Genomic DNA, 19,637 nt, shown 5'->3' on the forward strand with positions numbered 1-19,637 from the left:
ACATAAAATAAAATAAATATATAATCTTAATTCCATATTGGGTTTTGAAGTAAATGGTGAAATAATATAATACAATACATTTTGTATTGATTGAATACAAAAAACACTACCTACTTAACATACATAATTTAATAATGATTAAGACTACGTACGTCTACTTAAAAGGACGTAGTTATAATATTAATTCTAAAAACAGGTATTTTTCAATAGGTAAATCATGCACTTTTATTTATTTTTGGTGAGCAGTATTTTAAAACGATATTTCCAATCAAACTTCCAATTTATCATAACCGTGAGTAATAGCGCCTGTACTCGTGCATGAATTTACTTGCAATAATAGTTTGTATTTTAAACTATTGCGATAATAACAGTTTAATTTCTTTTATTTTGTTAACTGTCAATTCATGGTGGAACTGCATTGTATTGTTGTTTGATTTAATAAAACGCAATTTTTTTTTGTTATACTTATTCCACTTTAATAAATAAATTTGTACCGGTTTCGCCCGCCTCAGAGGGACGTTTTCAACTCAATGTTGAAACCGGTACAAATTTATTTATGAAAGTGGAATAAGTACTACAAAAAAAATGCGTTTTATTAAATCAAACAACAGTTTACAAGTAAAAGTGCTGACAGTTTCGCTAATCTCATTCTTCAAGAGAAAGAGAGACGCGATGCTATCATTGTTCGGTACTATTTGACAGGTTGTGAAAGTCGGTTAACCTAAAAATGAGTTCGTAGGTGGTGTAGTTCGTTTTTTGTTACCGGCAGGTTTGCTACTATCGATCTACTGCGTAGGCGCAGATATCGTACGGTGATCAAGCTTCTGAACTTTTTTAATTCATGCATGCAATCTTGCAATTTGCACAATAATACGTGTTTGCACGTGCATTTTTTTGTTATGGCCGCGATTATACGTACTGTCAGCAGTAAATCCATGTACGTGTAAATGGGTAAAAAAATTCATTAATTTTATGAAGGCATTATTATGTTATTAATTTATTAAAATACAAATAAATACAATCGCACAATCTAGATAAATAGTCCTGTCACTTTATTGTTTTTTCAGTCGAATATTAGTAAAAGAAACGACATAAGTAACGGATTGGACCAATAAAACACTGTTTTATAAATAGTTTTCCATCCTCATTATACTTTGATATTATTTTTATAATCTGACATTCAAGATTTCAGGATGCTACTTTGACTTGAATAAAAACGATGATATTTTTATCTTAAAAATAACGGAAATAGAAAACGGAAAGTAGATTCTCTTCTCCGAATCATATCGGCAGACAATAGAATTTATCACAAATGAAGGTTTTCAACTTCATTTACCACTAACTGTTTTCCAGGGATACTCCGTCGTTTTGTAAAAATTAATTTTCCGATTTAATCCAGCACTATTTCAATATAAGTACTTTCATTGATAAAATTTGTTATATGTCATTCAAATGTAACTCAAAATTTTCTATAAACCCTATATACTACTAGTACTGTGGTATGATTTCCCAAGATAATTTGAAGAGAAACTGCCGCAATTCATAAAACGTCTCCAGTGAATACCTTCATTCATTTTGCAGTTTTCTTGAATCTAGGTTTCTTATTTTCCTGAAAACATTTTAATTTTACGTTAATAATTTATTTTAATTATATTTTGTAAGATAACTCCATATAATAGTTCATACGTTGATATTATTTAAATCATATTATATTCAGGCAGTCAAACTAATTCAAACTAATCAGTTAATGTATTTCATTAGATGGGTACGTGTTTATTTATCTAGTATCACCTTTAAGTATCTACGTGTATTTTATTTCTCGATTTAATATTTATTACATACATACTATATTATATGCCTCTGTTTATTTTTATTTATTCATTTATTTATTTATTACTTGATTTTTCCTATATCACCTGCCACGTCTACAGATCCGTTTAACCAACTTTAAGGACTTGTCACAAAAAAGAGTGTGTACGTTTTATACTCTGATTTAGTCTATCATGGTCAAACCTTAATGAGAAGAGATTTCTAATCTTTTTGCTCGCCGTAATATGCCGCAAACTTTATAAAAGCTTATAAATAATCTTTTGTTGAAACTAAGTGACTATGAAGAGTTTTCAGGACAAATAAAAGCTTTCGTCTATAATAGAACTTCGTACCTACAGCATGTCTAATGATGCTTATAAACGTTATACGTATTGTTCTTATTTTTATTACTTTTGAACTTAGTAAAACAATATTTATTGGATTTATTAATTTATTTTTCAACAAAAATGCCATTGCCATATTGCTTCTAAAAATAAATACGATATGCCTTGATAACAAGCTGAGGCTTTACCACCATAAATAAAACACTTCCTCCATGTGTTTGAAAATCTACACTCATAATCTTTATACAAAAACGTATTGTCAACATTGAATGGCAATATCTTCTAGTTTTGTAGCACTTATAACTCTACGACAATATTGGACTTCTCTAAAATAATGTCAAGCTCTAGAAACAAAATCTTATAATTTTTATTCAGGGTTAAGTGTAAAGTTTTCCGCCCGGATTTCTGGAAACAACTATATATTTAGTTATATATATATATATATATATTAAAAGTGAGTTTTAGTGTGTTTTCATTTTTTGTACATATATTATAATAGGTTGAAAACTAATATGGCTATAATCACCAATAAAGACCTAATTTTCCTTGCTTTGTAACTTTGTTTTTGATTTCATATTTCAACCTTCATAATATTTATTATTCTATGAAAAATTTATAACGCACTTCGATTTTTATATGTTAAACTGCCAAGAAAGTCAATTTGTATAACATATACTCAGGATTGATCAGAGCATCATAAAAAAATCACAAATTCACCCCACTTACATTTTGTCATGAAAAATGAACTCGACGATAGTTCGTAAAATATCTCGTTTATTACGGGGGGGAGCGAAGTGTTCCACCTTATCGCCATTAATATAGTTTAGAGCAGATGTCTTTATCTCGTGGACCGATATACACTCTTTTGTTATCCCATGATAAAATAGAAATCCTCGCTTAACCCCAACTGCCCGAATTGTGTTTCAATAAAAAGCTCAACGGCTTATATTGAAAGATACAGATCGGTGTATTGATAAGAAATATATTTAAAGATAACTTTCATACCTCTAATGGAATTTCGCCAGATATGCAATTTAGTTTTATATAAACATACTTAATATTATACATTACGTATATGTATTATTCAACTAATGAAAAGGCAGCTAAATAAAAAATTAACCCTAAGTTAAATTATTAGAGCTTTGTGGTTACTTCACGTTTCCTTCTATTATAGTTTTCGAAAAATCTTTTTAATCTAGTGACCACAGTTGTTGCCCTTAATGGTCTTATTATGCATACTGATATGCGGTCATATTTATATATTTATGTTAAAACTAATAAAAACGCTTGTATCTCTATCCTACTTTTCTTGTTTCTGTTGAAGATTTTCTACCTAATTAAATGCTTTATAAAGTATTTTTAAATATTTTACAATATTAACTTCGCTCATATGTTTTCTTTAAACTATCAGTTCATCATTTTTTTACATACTCAGATATTTAAAATTCGGTATACCAACGTTAATGCGTTAAGAAGATAATCCGGGAGCTTTAGGTTTCATTACCAGTGAGGACACAATATATTATGTATGTGGTTTTGTCAAAGCCTTGGTGTTTGTGATTGTTCAAAATTACTAACAACCACCTTGTACAAAAAAGCTAGGACATGGTTATTAACAATTTCGGTCGTGTTTCAAAATATAAAACAGTGATAATACGTCTTCGCTGTTGTAAGATAAGAACGTATTATTTGCTCATTAAATCAGTGTCAATTAAACATGATATAAAGCTTCGCTGTTTTAAATTGAATTGACACTAAATTAGCACATATAATGCCTGTGTTTATGATGATGACGTATTTGCGATGTTTATATCGTTGTTTCATTATTATTTGTATTTTATTCTTGATATACTGACGTCATCTTTTCGATGAGATAAAATATCAGCTATCACCATAATATATTATTATAAAATTTTAACATTCTGATTTTTTAGTTCCCATATTAAGCGTCTTTTTTCAATGTGTCTAATTTAATACCCTAAAACTACTACGTTACTGAATACCTACGTTACTGAATTGGATAACATAAATCAAAAGCTCATGTATTTTTATTTTATTAGTTTAATAATTATTATACACCATGATTTTTTGTATGTATAATACATTTATATATAACGTAGATATGGATTTATAATTAATTTAAAAGTAGCATAAAATAAACTTTTTTTGTTTTTGAGAAGAAATTAAATCCTTATATTATTACAATAAATTTAATGCGTGCCAAATTATATAAAATAATCTAAATTTGTATAGATACATTATACCTATTATTATTATATTGTCCTCTTCTAATTCTCATACTTTTGTATAATATATGTTGTGTTTTTTTATATTATCTCAGAGTAAAAATATTTTCATCGCAGCTAGAGAAAAAGTGAGTCTATTTCATTTTCATTAAATAAATATATAATCCGTACGATTATGACACTTTTGTAATGGGATACACCCCATGTAATCATAATTAAACTGCGCATATGACAGCAGTATTTTCAAAGCCCTGTGTCAAGAAGAAGAGCAAAGAGGAGATAGAATGGGGCGGGTCACGTGGACAGGGAGGAAATGAGCAGAGAAAGGCGATAAAAATAGAAGGGGTCATTTGTTGGAGACTGCATCGCCACGCGCGGCGGCGGAAAAATGAAGCTAGTCACGGAAACTGCGAGAATAATGTTAAATAAACATGTACAGGGTACATTCATTTAGAGGCTACTATTGCAAAGTACCCGCTTTTAGTGGTTGGCAGGAAATGGCGTGAAATGAAACCGCTACTCCTACACGTTTTGTTATGATTTTCGAAAATAAATCTTTTCACATTAGCAAAAGCAGAAAGTATCAATTCACAGAAGTAGAAACAATGTTAAGCCGCGCTATTGAAACTTAGAACGTGCTGTATAAAGCTTGAAATTGAATAATTTTTACTCTCTTTCAAATATACGTCTGAACAATCTGTAGACTATATATGAAAGTTTTATATAATGTCCTGTTTTTCTCAATAAAATTAGAGAATAGAAATATTGAAAACATCGTCGATCTAAAATTGAAAATGAAACCACATTTCGTAAATTATTATTATTTCGTAAAATGTATTGATTACTTGGTATTTGTCACATATTATACAGAATGTTATACGACACGTGTTTCACTTACATAGTAATTTATATTATAACAAAAATTCCTCAAAATGTTCCCATTAAAAATACGCATCCTCTCCTTTCAATTATACCTTTACACATATTATATATATATATATATATTATATCACTATTTTCCATCGCAATAAGATCATATAGGCCCCACGGGGTAAATTTTGTATTGTATTAACATATTTTTTACGACGAAATGGATGTTAGTCACTTGCTTAACCTATTAGGTCCATACTCTGAAACAAAATCTTAGCACACATTGTACAAGAATATATTGTCTATTTGCCAAACTCAGAATTCGAGCCTAAAACCCATTACATTATAAGCCGACGCGCTAGCCGCCGGCCATTGTGGGCTGTTTTTTTTTGTATACCATAATTATTATCTTAATATTTTTTTACTTAACAGGTCGGAAATAAAATAATTAACTATCACAATGTCAAATACAGATACTTAAATATTTAAATTTCTGCGAAATTACAATTCGAATGACAACTCTATTGGATAACTTATTTACCTACATATTTTTTCTAATTTTCTGTTTCTGCTTTATGCTTATTATAATGCGTCGTTTTTTAATTAAATTTATATATTATTATGTTATATACTTATATTCTATATGATAGCAATATTTCGCGTTATCATATTTATAAATAATAGAAATGGAAAATCATACATGTTGTGATTTAAAATGTAGCAATGTTTTGCTTTATCATATTTATAAATAATAGAAATGGAAAACTATACATGTTGTGATATAATATGTTAATCAAAAAAATATTTATACAAGATTTTATACGAATATTATGTTATCTATTATATTATCGGAAAAATTAAATATTATCTAATACAATTTAACGCTGAAATTCCCCTTGCGTATGCAAAGTATCAAAAAGCAAAACCCATTTTGGTTGTAGTAAATCAAAAAAATATTGGAAAACGAAAGAGTAATCACCATTTACATAACTCAGCTGGAAGGTTCTCAACCGCAGTGAAAGTTTAACTGCGTTCCTGGTGCGGTTTTCAAATTGTAATAATACCTACATCCAACATGAATTTGGTACCTAAGTATTCGTATTTAAATTTTACTAATTGTCATAATATTGCCCTTTGTCAGTTACCTATATGATATTGTGAAGCTAGTTTTATAAAACTATATTTGAAAAGACATCAGACTGGGCTTCAATATAGCTCTTATTACAAACGCTATGAGATAAATTTATTTTTCATATTACCGTCGGCCCGTCGCTTATTACGGTGACTAAACACACCAACGCAGGAAGTGGAAGTCTAGGTTCAAATTTCTGAGATAATTTAGATATGCGGGCGAATTTGGAGGTGTTGCATGCCGATTAATCTGCACTAAAAAAAATTGATTGATATTTATATATACTGTTAATTCCTGCGATATGTGGTTGCATCTAGATAGCATAGTGTGTATTGAGCCTTAGTTTTATATTATTCCAAATGCGCGAAATGTTTAATGAATGACCAGTTTAGTCTTGCATATGAATCATTGATCTCACTAAGGCTCTAGTAACAGAAAAAAATAAAGGTATCACAACGTGAAATAAAAACGTATAAGTTGGGTCTAATGCAGCATGTTCACTAAATAAACATAATATGAAAATTATAACAAATAATATTACGCGATATAATAAGTGTTGTTAAGCTGATAAAACAGCAATAGGCTGAATATCGCTTGATATATTAAAACAATGGATAAATGAAATGGTATCCTGGTGGCACCAATACCTGCAAAATTAATAAACTGATAAAGTTGCCAAAAGTATAAGGCAAGTAACGGAAATCTAATAAACGGAAGGAGTATTTGGAAAACTAGTATTGGAATAATTCCGGCCGACGGTGACTATATAAAAATATTCAAATCAGGAAGTGGGTCAAAGGCAAAAGGTGCTTCTCTTCACTATTTACACATTGGGTTATGCGCATAAAAAGCATGAAACAGTTTTAAAGGGTTTTCAGTTACCTATATAATAAGTAAAGTTTTATTATATTAATACTTAATAGAGTATATACTGAACTACTTTGAGTATTATGTTAATTAAAATAACTAAGTTATTTAGTCTAATTATTTTAACATTACGTAATAATATAGTGAATTTTTTGCATTAAAAAATACTCATATTGCTTTTGATAAATTTAAAAAAAATCTGGGGCTATTTCGGTCTAAAAAGTTAGGGAATCCTTACACTAGATGTAAGTTACTAGGTATATATTATATATATTATGCTAAGTGTAGTGTATTTTTTTTGCAAAATCTATATAATAGAAAAATTTTTCCGGATGAAAAGAAAAACAAAATGAAAAATTATTTATCTTTTAAAAAAAAATACAACACAAAGATACAGGAAAATGTTTTTTAACGACTATTGTTAATAACGGCGTAAATATTGTTCTCGTGGTGGAGAAAAATATTTAGTAGGTACAACAAATTACTTCCCAGAATTTATCTCGAACTAAACAAGTCTCTTTGCGTTCACTGAAATACAATACAAATTTAATATAAATTCATCAAGGGCGTTTACTTTTACAGCAGCGCTCCATAAATACTTCAGCAACATGGCAGTAAGGTCTCAAGTTTATTTCCGCGAACATCTTAATGAGGAAATTTCAAATAACATGGCATACGGGAAAATATAATAAATGCCGCAATAAAACGTCTCTCAATTAAAATGTGCATGCAAAACAAAAAAACTCATTCCGGAAAAGTTTTTTTTGTATATATAAAAAGAGACATAAAACCAACATTAATGGCTAAAGGAGCGACAAAGTTTTACTAAGTCTGCCTACGTGAAACATTAAAACCCAATGGTGTTTAAAGAAAAACTTCACATACTTATATTTATTATATTTTTATGGAAACCCTTTAATGCGTATTGTAACATTTTATTTTATTATTCATGCAGCATACAATCTGCCTCTCTCTTCTTGAATAATAAAATATAATGTGCGCTTTAGAAAGAATTTTGCGTAAATATTTTACAAAATTTAGCTTTTATACTTTAAGCCACCAAAATCCAGTTCATGTACATTGTGTACATAATAAAATAATATTATAATTATAATTTTCACCCACGGTGGTTAACAAGTGTTAACTGGTATTAAAACTCATTGCGTGAAATAATTATTTCTTATCTTAAATTTATTTTATTAGCTTCCACAACAAAACAAAGATGAACAGCTCAATTACTCGAAAAAACAGTGACGAATAATAAACAGGGCAAATATAAATCCTAAATGTTTCTTATTTTCTTTTTATTTTACTTTTTATCCTTTAAGGTTTTCCAGGCCGCTAAGGGTAGAAATGTTTTTTGTCTACATAAAAAGGCGAAAGGGTCGCGACTGAAGCATCAAAAGGACGCTCCTATTATTAATACTAGAGGTCACTTTATGAACTATAATTCTTTTTTTTATCTCCCAGCTCTCCTGCGACTGCTATTAAATAAGTAAGAATTTTGTGAAAGGTGACATCTATATTATTTATTATAATCCTTTTGCTCAAGAAAACCTCTGACTTTGTTACTTTAATACTATTAAGATACTTGGTACAGTCTAATTTTTTGAAAGTATTAATTATTTTGAATTTCTGTAATGGAGGATAGCTTGTAATTTATGATAACAATAAAAGTAGGTACACAATCCCAGTGGTGTAATAACGTAATCAACGAGGTATTTCATACTGGCTATTAAACGCTGCCAACATTTTTCGGAAAAGTTTTTAATGAAAACGTACCTATGGTTTTCGGTCAGCGAAAATATATTCTGCGGTTAACCATTTCAATAACCTTGTTCAACTTTTTATCAACCTGCTATTAAAAAATACATAGTACTTAGTGGTGAGAATCATAATTAAAATTGTCTGTTTATTAAAATCAAACACACATCTTGTACATCTTGATTATTATTAAAATTTAACGCAATTTTGGAACGTTTTATTTTATAGCAATAAATATAAAACGTAACTACATAATATTAAGCTCTTATTAGTAAAAATTATTGGATATAATTACCCGAAACTTACGTTATAAAATAAATTGTTAATATTGGACGTGTTCATATTTTTTTGCAGAGATACAAATTCTGTTTTGAATATTTTTTTCTTTCAGTAAATTTATCTACGTAAACAAAAACGGCACCTGTATTTTATTAAATTACACTCGTAATTGCATTATACGTTTCAACGCAAAAAGGTTACCTCACACCTTATTTGCGAAGGAAATTTAAATTTTTCGAACTTCTCAAGCCATTTTTTTTCAAATTTCAAATCTTCTTTACGTACCTAAAAATATTTTACAAATGGTAAAAGCTCAGTTTTAGAATGCTTTCTTAACCTTAAAAATGCGAAAATAAATTGAAAAGCTTTTTTAAATGTTTAAAAACTTTATTAATGGCTTAGCGCCTTAAGTTTAATCCATTTTTACAATAATTCAGTTATTGGGAATTTGCAGGTGTGTTATTTTTTTAACAATATTGTTTTACATTGCTTTTTTTAATTAACCATAAAAAACAATATGTAGGTACATACAATTAATTCTAAATATAATATTTAGTGGTAAGATAACTAAAACTTATTTATTTATAATAATATGATTAAACGATTAAATTTAATGAAATCATATACTTTTCTTTACACGTTTTATTAATTTAATGTTTTTAATGAGAAGTCACGTATCCCCGAACGGGTGGAAAATCTCCCGTAACCCCCTTGAGCCATACAGTATACCCAAGGCAGTGGCTGGATTGCCTCTTCGAATTTTCAAACTAATTCACTATCTAAGATACTCACCAGAACGACACTCGTCTGTTTCTGTATTGCCGACTTCCTGCGAATATTTTAAGTGTATTTGTATGATTTTGCTAATATTGATATAATTTATTGAACAGTGGTAAAATTAGAAAGAAGATTTGATAAACAATTAAATAGTAACAATTATGTGAATACCTAATTCCTTACATAATATAAGAAATTTTAATATACTCACCTGCATGATTTAATATGAAGCTTTCGAGGGCTTTTTCCTTAATTTAGGTTTTGAAAGATTCATTATTATTTATATTAAGTATATAAAAGTATATAAAAAACTAATATTAATTTAAAAGTCTTATATTTTGTTTCAAATACGTATTATAATATAGTATACGGAATATTAGTAAAAAATTAATAATTACCACGTATCCATTAAATAATTTTAAAATATACGTAATTCTTAATTATAAATTGTATATAGAGAATTAGGTATTATCAAGTTTTCAGTTAAATATTCAATGGTTTATTTTTTATGTAATACTTATTATCAATTATAAATTAAGATAAATAAATTATATATTTTATTTATTTACAAAACAAATGGTTTATGTATTACTTTAGTAATAGACTTTGGTAATAAAGGATAGATAACACTGTGAAGCAAACACGTATTATTCCACCTTCTTAGAATAGTCCATGTTGAAACTCACTTCAATGTTTGAACATGTCAGCCCATAAAAAAGACAAGGAAGTAGAGAAGTAAATAGTAGATAACCCTATTATATTTTGAAGAGGTACGGCCATTGAAGAGTGTAAGAAAAAAATCCTTTAGTCCTTTTAAAACCCCCTTGCTACTCTCTAAAGTATATCCTTAGTCACATGATGGGCTGGAAACCATTTTATGTTTGTTCAGGAAAAACAAATTTCATTTCCGCATTTTTCGTAAATATTTAATACAAACCTTTAATTTAAAATGAAGATCCACATCGTGTCCTTTCTATTTATTTTACGTGGGTGTCTATTATACCATTAATCTTTTTACATTTCAAATTGGAATGTAATTAATGGCAATTTCGTATCTGCTTTATATTAACTCTGAGGTGAAAATTATTATATTTAATAGTAATTAAAATTAATATTAAATTAGTAATTTTTTTATTTTCTTGTAAATGCATGATCGAAACTCCTTAATGTACCTATAATATAATGTATTACTTCTCAAATCAATCACATGCAATGTTTAATATTATTATAACAGTGGCACCTGTGAATCAAGCCTATAACAATTCTGTTAGCATACGTTGTCTACTGCGGATAACTGGAAGTTTTTAAATAAAATTTCATTCAGACAAAAAATATAAAAAAATAACATAGTTTAACGTCATGGAATAATTAAGGGTTAAGATCTGAACCTAAATATTAAATTATTAACAATAAAAAATGTAATGTAAACAAAAACAATTATGTACGAATTCGACATAATAATATGTAGGTAGTCAATTAGCAACTTTTAAATTGATGAAGATTATCGAAATTTCTTTTATTGTAGATATTCATTTGTTTTTTTAGAACTAACAAAAAAATTGGCTGCACTCATATGTGTATAACTTTATTATATAAATGAATAATATATAATCTTATGAATTAATGGAAAATACTCAATACTGAGAAATAATTCAATTTTTATCTACAAAAAGATTTCAACCTCGATACCTTCAATCATAATTATTTATTGATTCTTCGAATTTCATATGATATTATTAGTACACCATTGTGATATTAACTAACATACATGTTTCTTTGTTCTAGACGACTTTGGCAATCCTCGACAAGTTAGATATCGATAGCGAAAAACCATCAGATGAAGAAATAGCCAGGATATTTGGATATGAAGAGGCTTACTTGGCGGGAGAGTTGTCCTCATGGCAAAGACTCAAACCAAAAGTCTGGTCACTCTTCGATGAACCTCAAAGCTCAACAACAGCAAAGGTATGACATTTTATTAATGATGTCGTAACTTTTTATGTTAGGTTATCATAGCGAAGCTCATATAATTGTACTATTTTATGGTGTATCTTTATGTGATACATAAAACATAGTGTGATTTATTTAGCAAACATCTTAACATATGGATAATTATTTTATAAAATTGATTCATTGCAATGGATATTATATATTAAAATTAATATTGTACTTTAATCAATGTTAGATATATACAAATATATACAAAATATCATAAAGTAATTAAATGTTTACATTAGGACGATTTCTTTATAGGTATATATGAGAAAATGTGACTTTTAATGACTTTAGTTTTTGTACAGTAAATAAATGAATTTTCACTAAAGAAAAGCTTTAGTCTTTTTCAACCAGCACATCTATTCTATACACAAGACTTCTTTCGGCCGCTACGGCAGTTATCTAAGGTAGGTTTGTATCGAAGTATTAGCACTTATTGTAACAATTGAAATAAATTAGTTGTAATTGTTACAATACATGCTATGTTTTAACAGCACCTCTTTTGACTGTGGTAATTTTAGAGTGGCAGTTTTGAATGTTTAGATGAACTTATTGTAATTGTTACAATAAGTGTTTATACTTCGATACAAACCTACCTTATACTGATGCCGTAGCGGCCAAAAGCAGTCTTCTGTATAGAATAGATGCGCAGGTATCAGTAAAAAATCACATTATTTATTTTAGTCGATGGTGAATATGATCTCTTCTAGAATCTAGACTAATAAAATTAATAAAAAAATCTTTTTTACGAAAGATAGTCTATTATAACATATTGTATTTATTTTAATTCAATAAAGCTCAGGACCGGTTTTATACGCTTATCGGGACTTTCTTAAATAATTAATTAACGCCACGTTCTACCACCAACAATTAATTGTTATTTCGATCATAGTGGCGTAATAGACATTATAAAAATAATAAAATTAATTAATATAACAAAAAATATTGTGCCTGCTCGTCAAGGCTGTACGAATCAACAACATCAAATATGATATAACATAGTAATTATTGCTGAAAAAATGTATGACCTCAAATAATTTTACATGGAATAACTGTCGTTGTAATAGATTTGGGCATTATTATAAAAACTCATGATGTTTAATCAATCGTTTATGTCATCTGAATGTTACCTACATTGAAAAATAAATAAAATGTTTGATCAAAGTAGTGCGAGTAACATTCAATAAAATAATGTGGTCATTCTTTTATAAAGATATTGCACATTGAAAACAGAGACAAAGAACGATCGATTATATTGCGACGCAACATGCATTCTAAATAGGGGCAATTCAATTGGAAGCATATGGAATGGAGTTTCATCAGAGAATGCTACGTATGTCATTGGCAATAATGATCGCTAACACTGCAATTTCGTTAAAAATAATCTCATAATATTGTCACGATCCCATTTATCTCAATAACTATAATAAAATGGCGCAAGGTAGCTTTCCTCAAGCATATAGAATGAAAAACAATCTTATTTCATCGAATAGAATGAAGAAAAAATAGATGAATGTAAAAGACTTAGTAAAAGTTGAACGTTCCGATTGAGAAATATTCAAGACTTAACTATAATTTGATTTTTCCCACATATTATTGCATGCAAGACACGCTTTGCTAGAGGTCGCCTAATTATTTTTATGAATAATAGTTATTAACAATCAATATATTAGATTGCCATATCTTGCATATGCACATTCACAGTTATTACTCGTTGATCACACAATATCTACCAATGCTTAATAATTAATTATGATATTTTATTCAATTAACGACGAGTTAACACTCGGAAAAAATATTTGAAGGTAATGTTTTAATACGTATTCCATATCTCTCGCCAAGCTCCCTCACCAGCTCTCGCTCCTATGATATTTTTAATGCAAATGTATCTTTACATCAAAGACATACGATTTAGTCATATATGTGTGGAAAAAATTGAAACCATAATCACGTATACAAATTAATACAGTTTTTAAATTGATCTTTATTACAATGCCACAGAATTCATTTTCAATTGTATTTATGTTTATCTTAAAATAATAATAATAAATATATTAAAGGCTTTTCGGTTTAAACAATACACAATATCAGCAATTGCATAATACTTGATGGACACAGGTCATAAATTTGACTTTGAGTAGGATATTGGGTAGAAACAAGAGGTTTTTTGCACGCTCCGTAAAGGAGGCTATATAAATTCAGAGAAATCTTAACAATATTAATAAGGACTGTAGGGCCAATATCCTATAAATTTTATCTCGTCTCTTCACAACTAACATAGTATACTAGCGCTTCCTTATTACTCTGATCAAAGTTTGCACTTAGCTTAGCAGGCTCATTTTTGACACACTCAAAGCAGCGTTTGCATACATCTAACATTAAAAATCAATATATTATTATTTCTTGTAATAGTCTCTGCACCAAACCCAAAACGTCGAGAGAAAAAAAGAAAAACACGCGGTGACAAGCCAATAATCTATTATGATATCAAATATTTTATATATAGTATGTTTCAAATTAACTATTAATTTGGTACATAGGTACTTGTTTGTTTAATACAATATTAAGATCTTAACGACATTATAGTATAGAAATGTACTTATTTTTATTATTGCATTTTTTTTAATGTGATTTAATGTAACGAAACATAATTTATATACCATTCATTCAAAATTTATATTGCAGATAACTTAATATATTAGTATTTGATCTGAAATCGGGAGAAGATCTAATGACATTATATTCAAGACCGTTAGTCAGCATTGATTGAATATTCAGTCTCCATTGAATGCTTCTGAATAGATGAAAGATGCAAAGTTTCAATACCTACTCAATAGATTCTGATACCTAGTGGTTTTCAATAGAATGAAATAATTACTTCAAGAACAACCTTTGGCTATTCTCAATGCCAAGCTACTCACTATTATTAATAGAAGTTGTTTATTAATCAAAATTGAATTTTGAGTTTTGATTGGCTTAAATAATCAAAACTACAGTATGCGAAATATATGATATGTATAAATGAAAAATAATTTGAACGTACGAGTATATCATAAAATTTGATAATTCTTAGTTAATTTCGTAAACTCAAGTTGAAATACTTTTTATTTATATCAAATCTTATTTCAATATTACAATATTACACAATATTAATGCTTGACTATCTTTGACTTTAAATAAAAAATATTTTTCTTTTTAATGTTTTTAGATAGGTACGAATTTATTATTTAAAATTTAAATTAGCTCAAATTGGAAATTTTTCCGTGTCTGGTAAGTGGAGTATTATTTGCACCATCATCAATGTAACTGCCATCGTCAGGGTGAATTTCACTTTATAGTCTGGTATCCGAATTTGTTCAGTGAAGTTCCATTCGTACTAGTCACGGATTTGTATGAAAAAAAAAATGCAACGTCTTCCTATATTATGTATATCTTTATCATTTTAAAGATTATTGACTTGGAGATTTTATTTGAATGTATTTATATCCTTTTGTAATATGCCTTATGTACTTAACTATTAATGTCACATTTTTAAGCTAAATCTTAGTCCTTTCCAAATTATTTGAAGATGTCTATTTTATTAGTCACCCTGTTAGCCCAATAGTAATGTATATACTTAAATAGGCTTAAAACTTTCTGTATTATGTTCTTATATCTTTTTTTAGAGGCTAATAATAAATAAATAATAGCTAGCTGTCACCGTTATAATAACGCAACCGCGGAAATGATTATAAACTGATGTATTATAATGATGTGGGTTTAATTGGACCAAAACACATCCCAATTGATTTTTAAATTTAATATTTTTCATGGAATACTATCGGTAGGTATAAAAATAATCTCTTGAATTCAAATAAATGTCGATATTTCCGTTTTCATTTTTTTTCTAAATGACAGCACGGTAACCTGTTTATGTGATAAACGACCTTCTCTATCAAACATCTGACCACACGCGTGTTTTTTCTATGAGAATTTACGTGGTTGTGGAGTACAGGTGGGTGGGGTAAACGGCCATAGCTTTTATGTCTCTCCATTTTATGTTGCATAGTATAATGACGAACGGTATATTATAAACTCTTATTTTATTTTCAATGTTATTTCCTGTGAAAAAAAACTGACAACATTGTGATTTTAACTCACACATACTTGAAATAAAATCTCGCTTTGCAGCTCTCTGCCATTCATTAGACGTTAACCCGTAGTTATCTGGTTAGACTGGTTACAGTATATAGGTATTATAGATAATAATTAATTACAAATATAATATGTATTGCTGCTTTTACATTTATTTGTCATAGTATTTTCGTCGCTCTATTTCTGTTTCGTGAATCATTGACGTCCTGTCAACCAAATAAGCAAATATCCTTTTTGGTTGGGTATTGTAAACAAATTTTTTTGATAGAAATATATAGTACCTGCAAATACTTCAAACCTTTATGCAATATTATCGTTTCTGTCAGTATTTGGTAGTGACGGGCATCGCCGTTTTATATGGTGAAACATATTTAAATTTCAGCTATTTTATAAAAATGGTAATGTATAAACACGTTTTCCGCCCTTTTCGAAGCCGCAATTTTCCTAGCTACAATGACAGCATTTACGTTGTCATGTGTGTTACGTGGGAAGCACAATAAATAGGGACGCTATCACATGCAGCAAAGAGACCAAATTTGGAAAACAGCCAGTCGTATAAAATAAACACTGTCAAAGCAAAACGAATTCACAGAATAATATAATGTTTCGTGTTTAATATTTGTATGTTGGTAAATACCAACTAAACGTTTTTCTCAATTTATTAAAAACATACAATATAATATTAATTTCTATAATAAAATAATATGTATTAAAGCAATAACCGAATACCTTATACATAATACAAGTCAATCTAAATAATAAAACATTCACCATTAATTATTATTAGCCAGGGTTGAACCACTACTGGAAAAAGGCCTACCCTAGCTCCTCCTACTCTTCGCAATCCCCAGTTCTTTGTTACCATACACACCCAAAGAGCTTTATAAGTGCATCTATCCAGTGAGTTTTACGTCTTTATTGTAATCGTTAAATGTCACTTGGGTACTACTGTATAACAGCTGTCAACTAGCCAAGTGACTTATGTACGACTACAAAATATTATATAAGTTCAGATAATTCTTTTTTATTGGCCATATCTGATCCTTATAAGATCACAAAATGGGCATTCACTGAGTGGAGGTTAGTAATAACAGATTTTTGTTTTTACAAGAAATGGATGTTAGCCACTTGCTCAACCTATTAGGTACATACTCTGACTTAATTACAAATTTAAAAACATTATATGTATTTGCCAGACCCAGGATTTGAATCTAGGACCCACGACGTTATTTCTTTAATGTCTATAAAATAATATTATTATATAATATAATTTTGACGATTCGATAATTATTGTAATTGGTTACTAATGCCACCTAACAGCCTCCCGGCCTATGTGAGAGCACATACTCTACCTTTTCCACCAACCACAATCTTCATGTTCCATTATCTATAAAAGTAGATCGATGACATTCATTGTCTTTACGTTTCTTTTAAGAAACTATCCACGAGATATCTACAAGTGAATGTTTCAGATCTATGTGATCCTTGACAAAACATTATGTTTTTTTAAGAAGGATATAATATAGAGGTTCCATTTTTGAATTATTAAACTGCCTCTGAATGTTAAATAAAATTAATATCACTGAATTAGTACCTGTATACTGAGTTACGAGCCTCTGGGTACACGAGGAGTACATGACAAAACCCTGATATAGGTACAAAAAAACGTGTCAGGTGTAAGCGTATCTTTTTTATGCAATATAGTAGATTAACTATAACATACCGATATATTAAATAAACTTGTATATAATAAATTATATAAAATATCCCATGTATATGTTTTAACATATTGATACGTTTTATCAATAAGATCATTATATTTTATATATTTAGTATATTAGTAGAATACCATGATAATAATATAAATTTTATTCAAATATTTTTATTTTAATTTACAACGTTTTTACTGTAAGACCAGTAGGTAGTTGTAATTAAGTAAGGTTCATGATTATTATTAAATTTAATGATTTTGAATACTATTACTAACATGTTGTTTTGATATATTATATTGATTAGCTTTTTGTGACATAAACAAAATATTTGATATTATTAGCTTTGAGTAATTAAAAAATTTAATACTTTCTATACTTTTCCGAGTTACATTTTGTTTGTAACTCTAGTAATATATAATTTACTTTGCGACAATAGCGAGCCAAAATACAAGCTCCCGCCTCTAATGGAAAAGATAATTATTTTTCCCTGGACAAGTGACAAAATTAACCCCCCAAAGTTTTGCATAATTATTATTCCGTATGAAATTATGGCCACCCATTTAAAATTTTAATATCGCATTGCCTCAGTACAATCAGCGTTTTATTTCAAGCATTCTCTGGAAATAGTAACAATATTTTTATTTTAATAAAACATCTTTTTATTCAACGAATAAATAGTGAGGTTTGATAAATTTACGTCATTCTTTTATTGAACATACATAATTTGAAAACACCACAGAGCACAATTTGTTGAGCACTTCAAGGTGTAAAAACTACTAGTTAATTTCATCGTAATTTAATAGAACGTACATTGACGCGAATCTTGTGGATGCTGCTAGGCGTCCACAAGATCTTAAAATCCATTAAGTATTATATACTATTAAGTTTTTTCAAATGATGTACATAATATGTTAAATAGTATCATTATTTGTAATATTTCAATACTTATTAATAAGCAGCTGTTTGTAGATTTTATTTTTTTAAATTAATGGTACATTATCAAATAATGGGACTCTTTTATGTTATAAAACTTAATGAATACATTCGAGGTTTATGAATTAATAATTTTGATATCTGAATAATTATATTGTTAGATGAATAGTGATATTAATAATGAAAAAAGGATTAAAAAAGTAAAATGAAGAATTTATTGACACCTAGAATAACAGAACACATTTTCCTTACTCAATTATATCAATAATCATCATCATCATCATCATCTGTACTATGACCCAACTTTTCACTTCACTTTATCTGCGGAAGATATATATATAAGACATAGTTCAAAAATACAATATATATAATATTCAGACACTCTTTTATCCTTCTGATCTATTGAAGGGAATTTTTTCGTTTCCATGAGCGTATTTTAAATCTATTTGCATTTAATTTACGGTCGACTTATTTTGATTCGTTGTTATATTATCACATCCCAAGTAAAATACTATAGAATATTATAAAATGCGATATCGCAGGGGAGTCATTTGAAGTTTCAAATCTTTCAAATATTTTCTGTAAATATTGGAAAATTTTGGATGTATAAATAAAATTATTACATACCTATTTATTTTTAATAAAAATCGTGATCACTTTTCATCTATTTTTCTGTTTTTTCTGTAAAATATAAAAAAAATGGAGATATTTTAATATTTTTGGGTTATATTATCAAAAGTTTATTAGAACATTTGAGAGTTTTTTTTTTATATAG

General features: G+C 28.3%; 1 protein-coding gene across 2 annotated transcripts in view; it reads left to right on the top strand.

The window, feature by feature from the left end:
• LOC147068399 (uncharacterized) overlaps window positions 1-19,637 on the top strand; it is a 394,033-nt gene that overhangs the window by 186,848 nt on the left and 187,548 nt on the right. For both annotated transcript variants that reach the window (XM_085952496.1, XM_085952497.1), the window contains one exon: window positions 11,874-12,053. In XM_085952496.1, the coding sequence (XP_085808622.1) occupies window positions 11,874-12,053 (180 nt within the window). The remainder of the gene's footprint in view (window positions 1-11,873; window positions 12,054-19,637) is intronic.

Source organism: Rhyacophila brunnea, unplaced genomic scaffold (genome assembly GCF_057557595.1).
Source record: "Rhyacophila brunnea isolate RB1 unplaced genomic scaffold, BYU_Rbru_1.0 scaffold_3, whole genome shotgun sequence".
Classification (NCBI taxonomy): domain Eukaryota; kingdom Metazoa; phylum Arthropoda; class Insecta; order Trichoptera; family Rhyacophilidae; genus Rhyacophila; species Rhyacophila brunnea.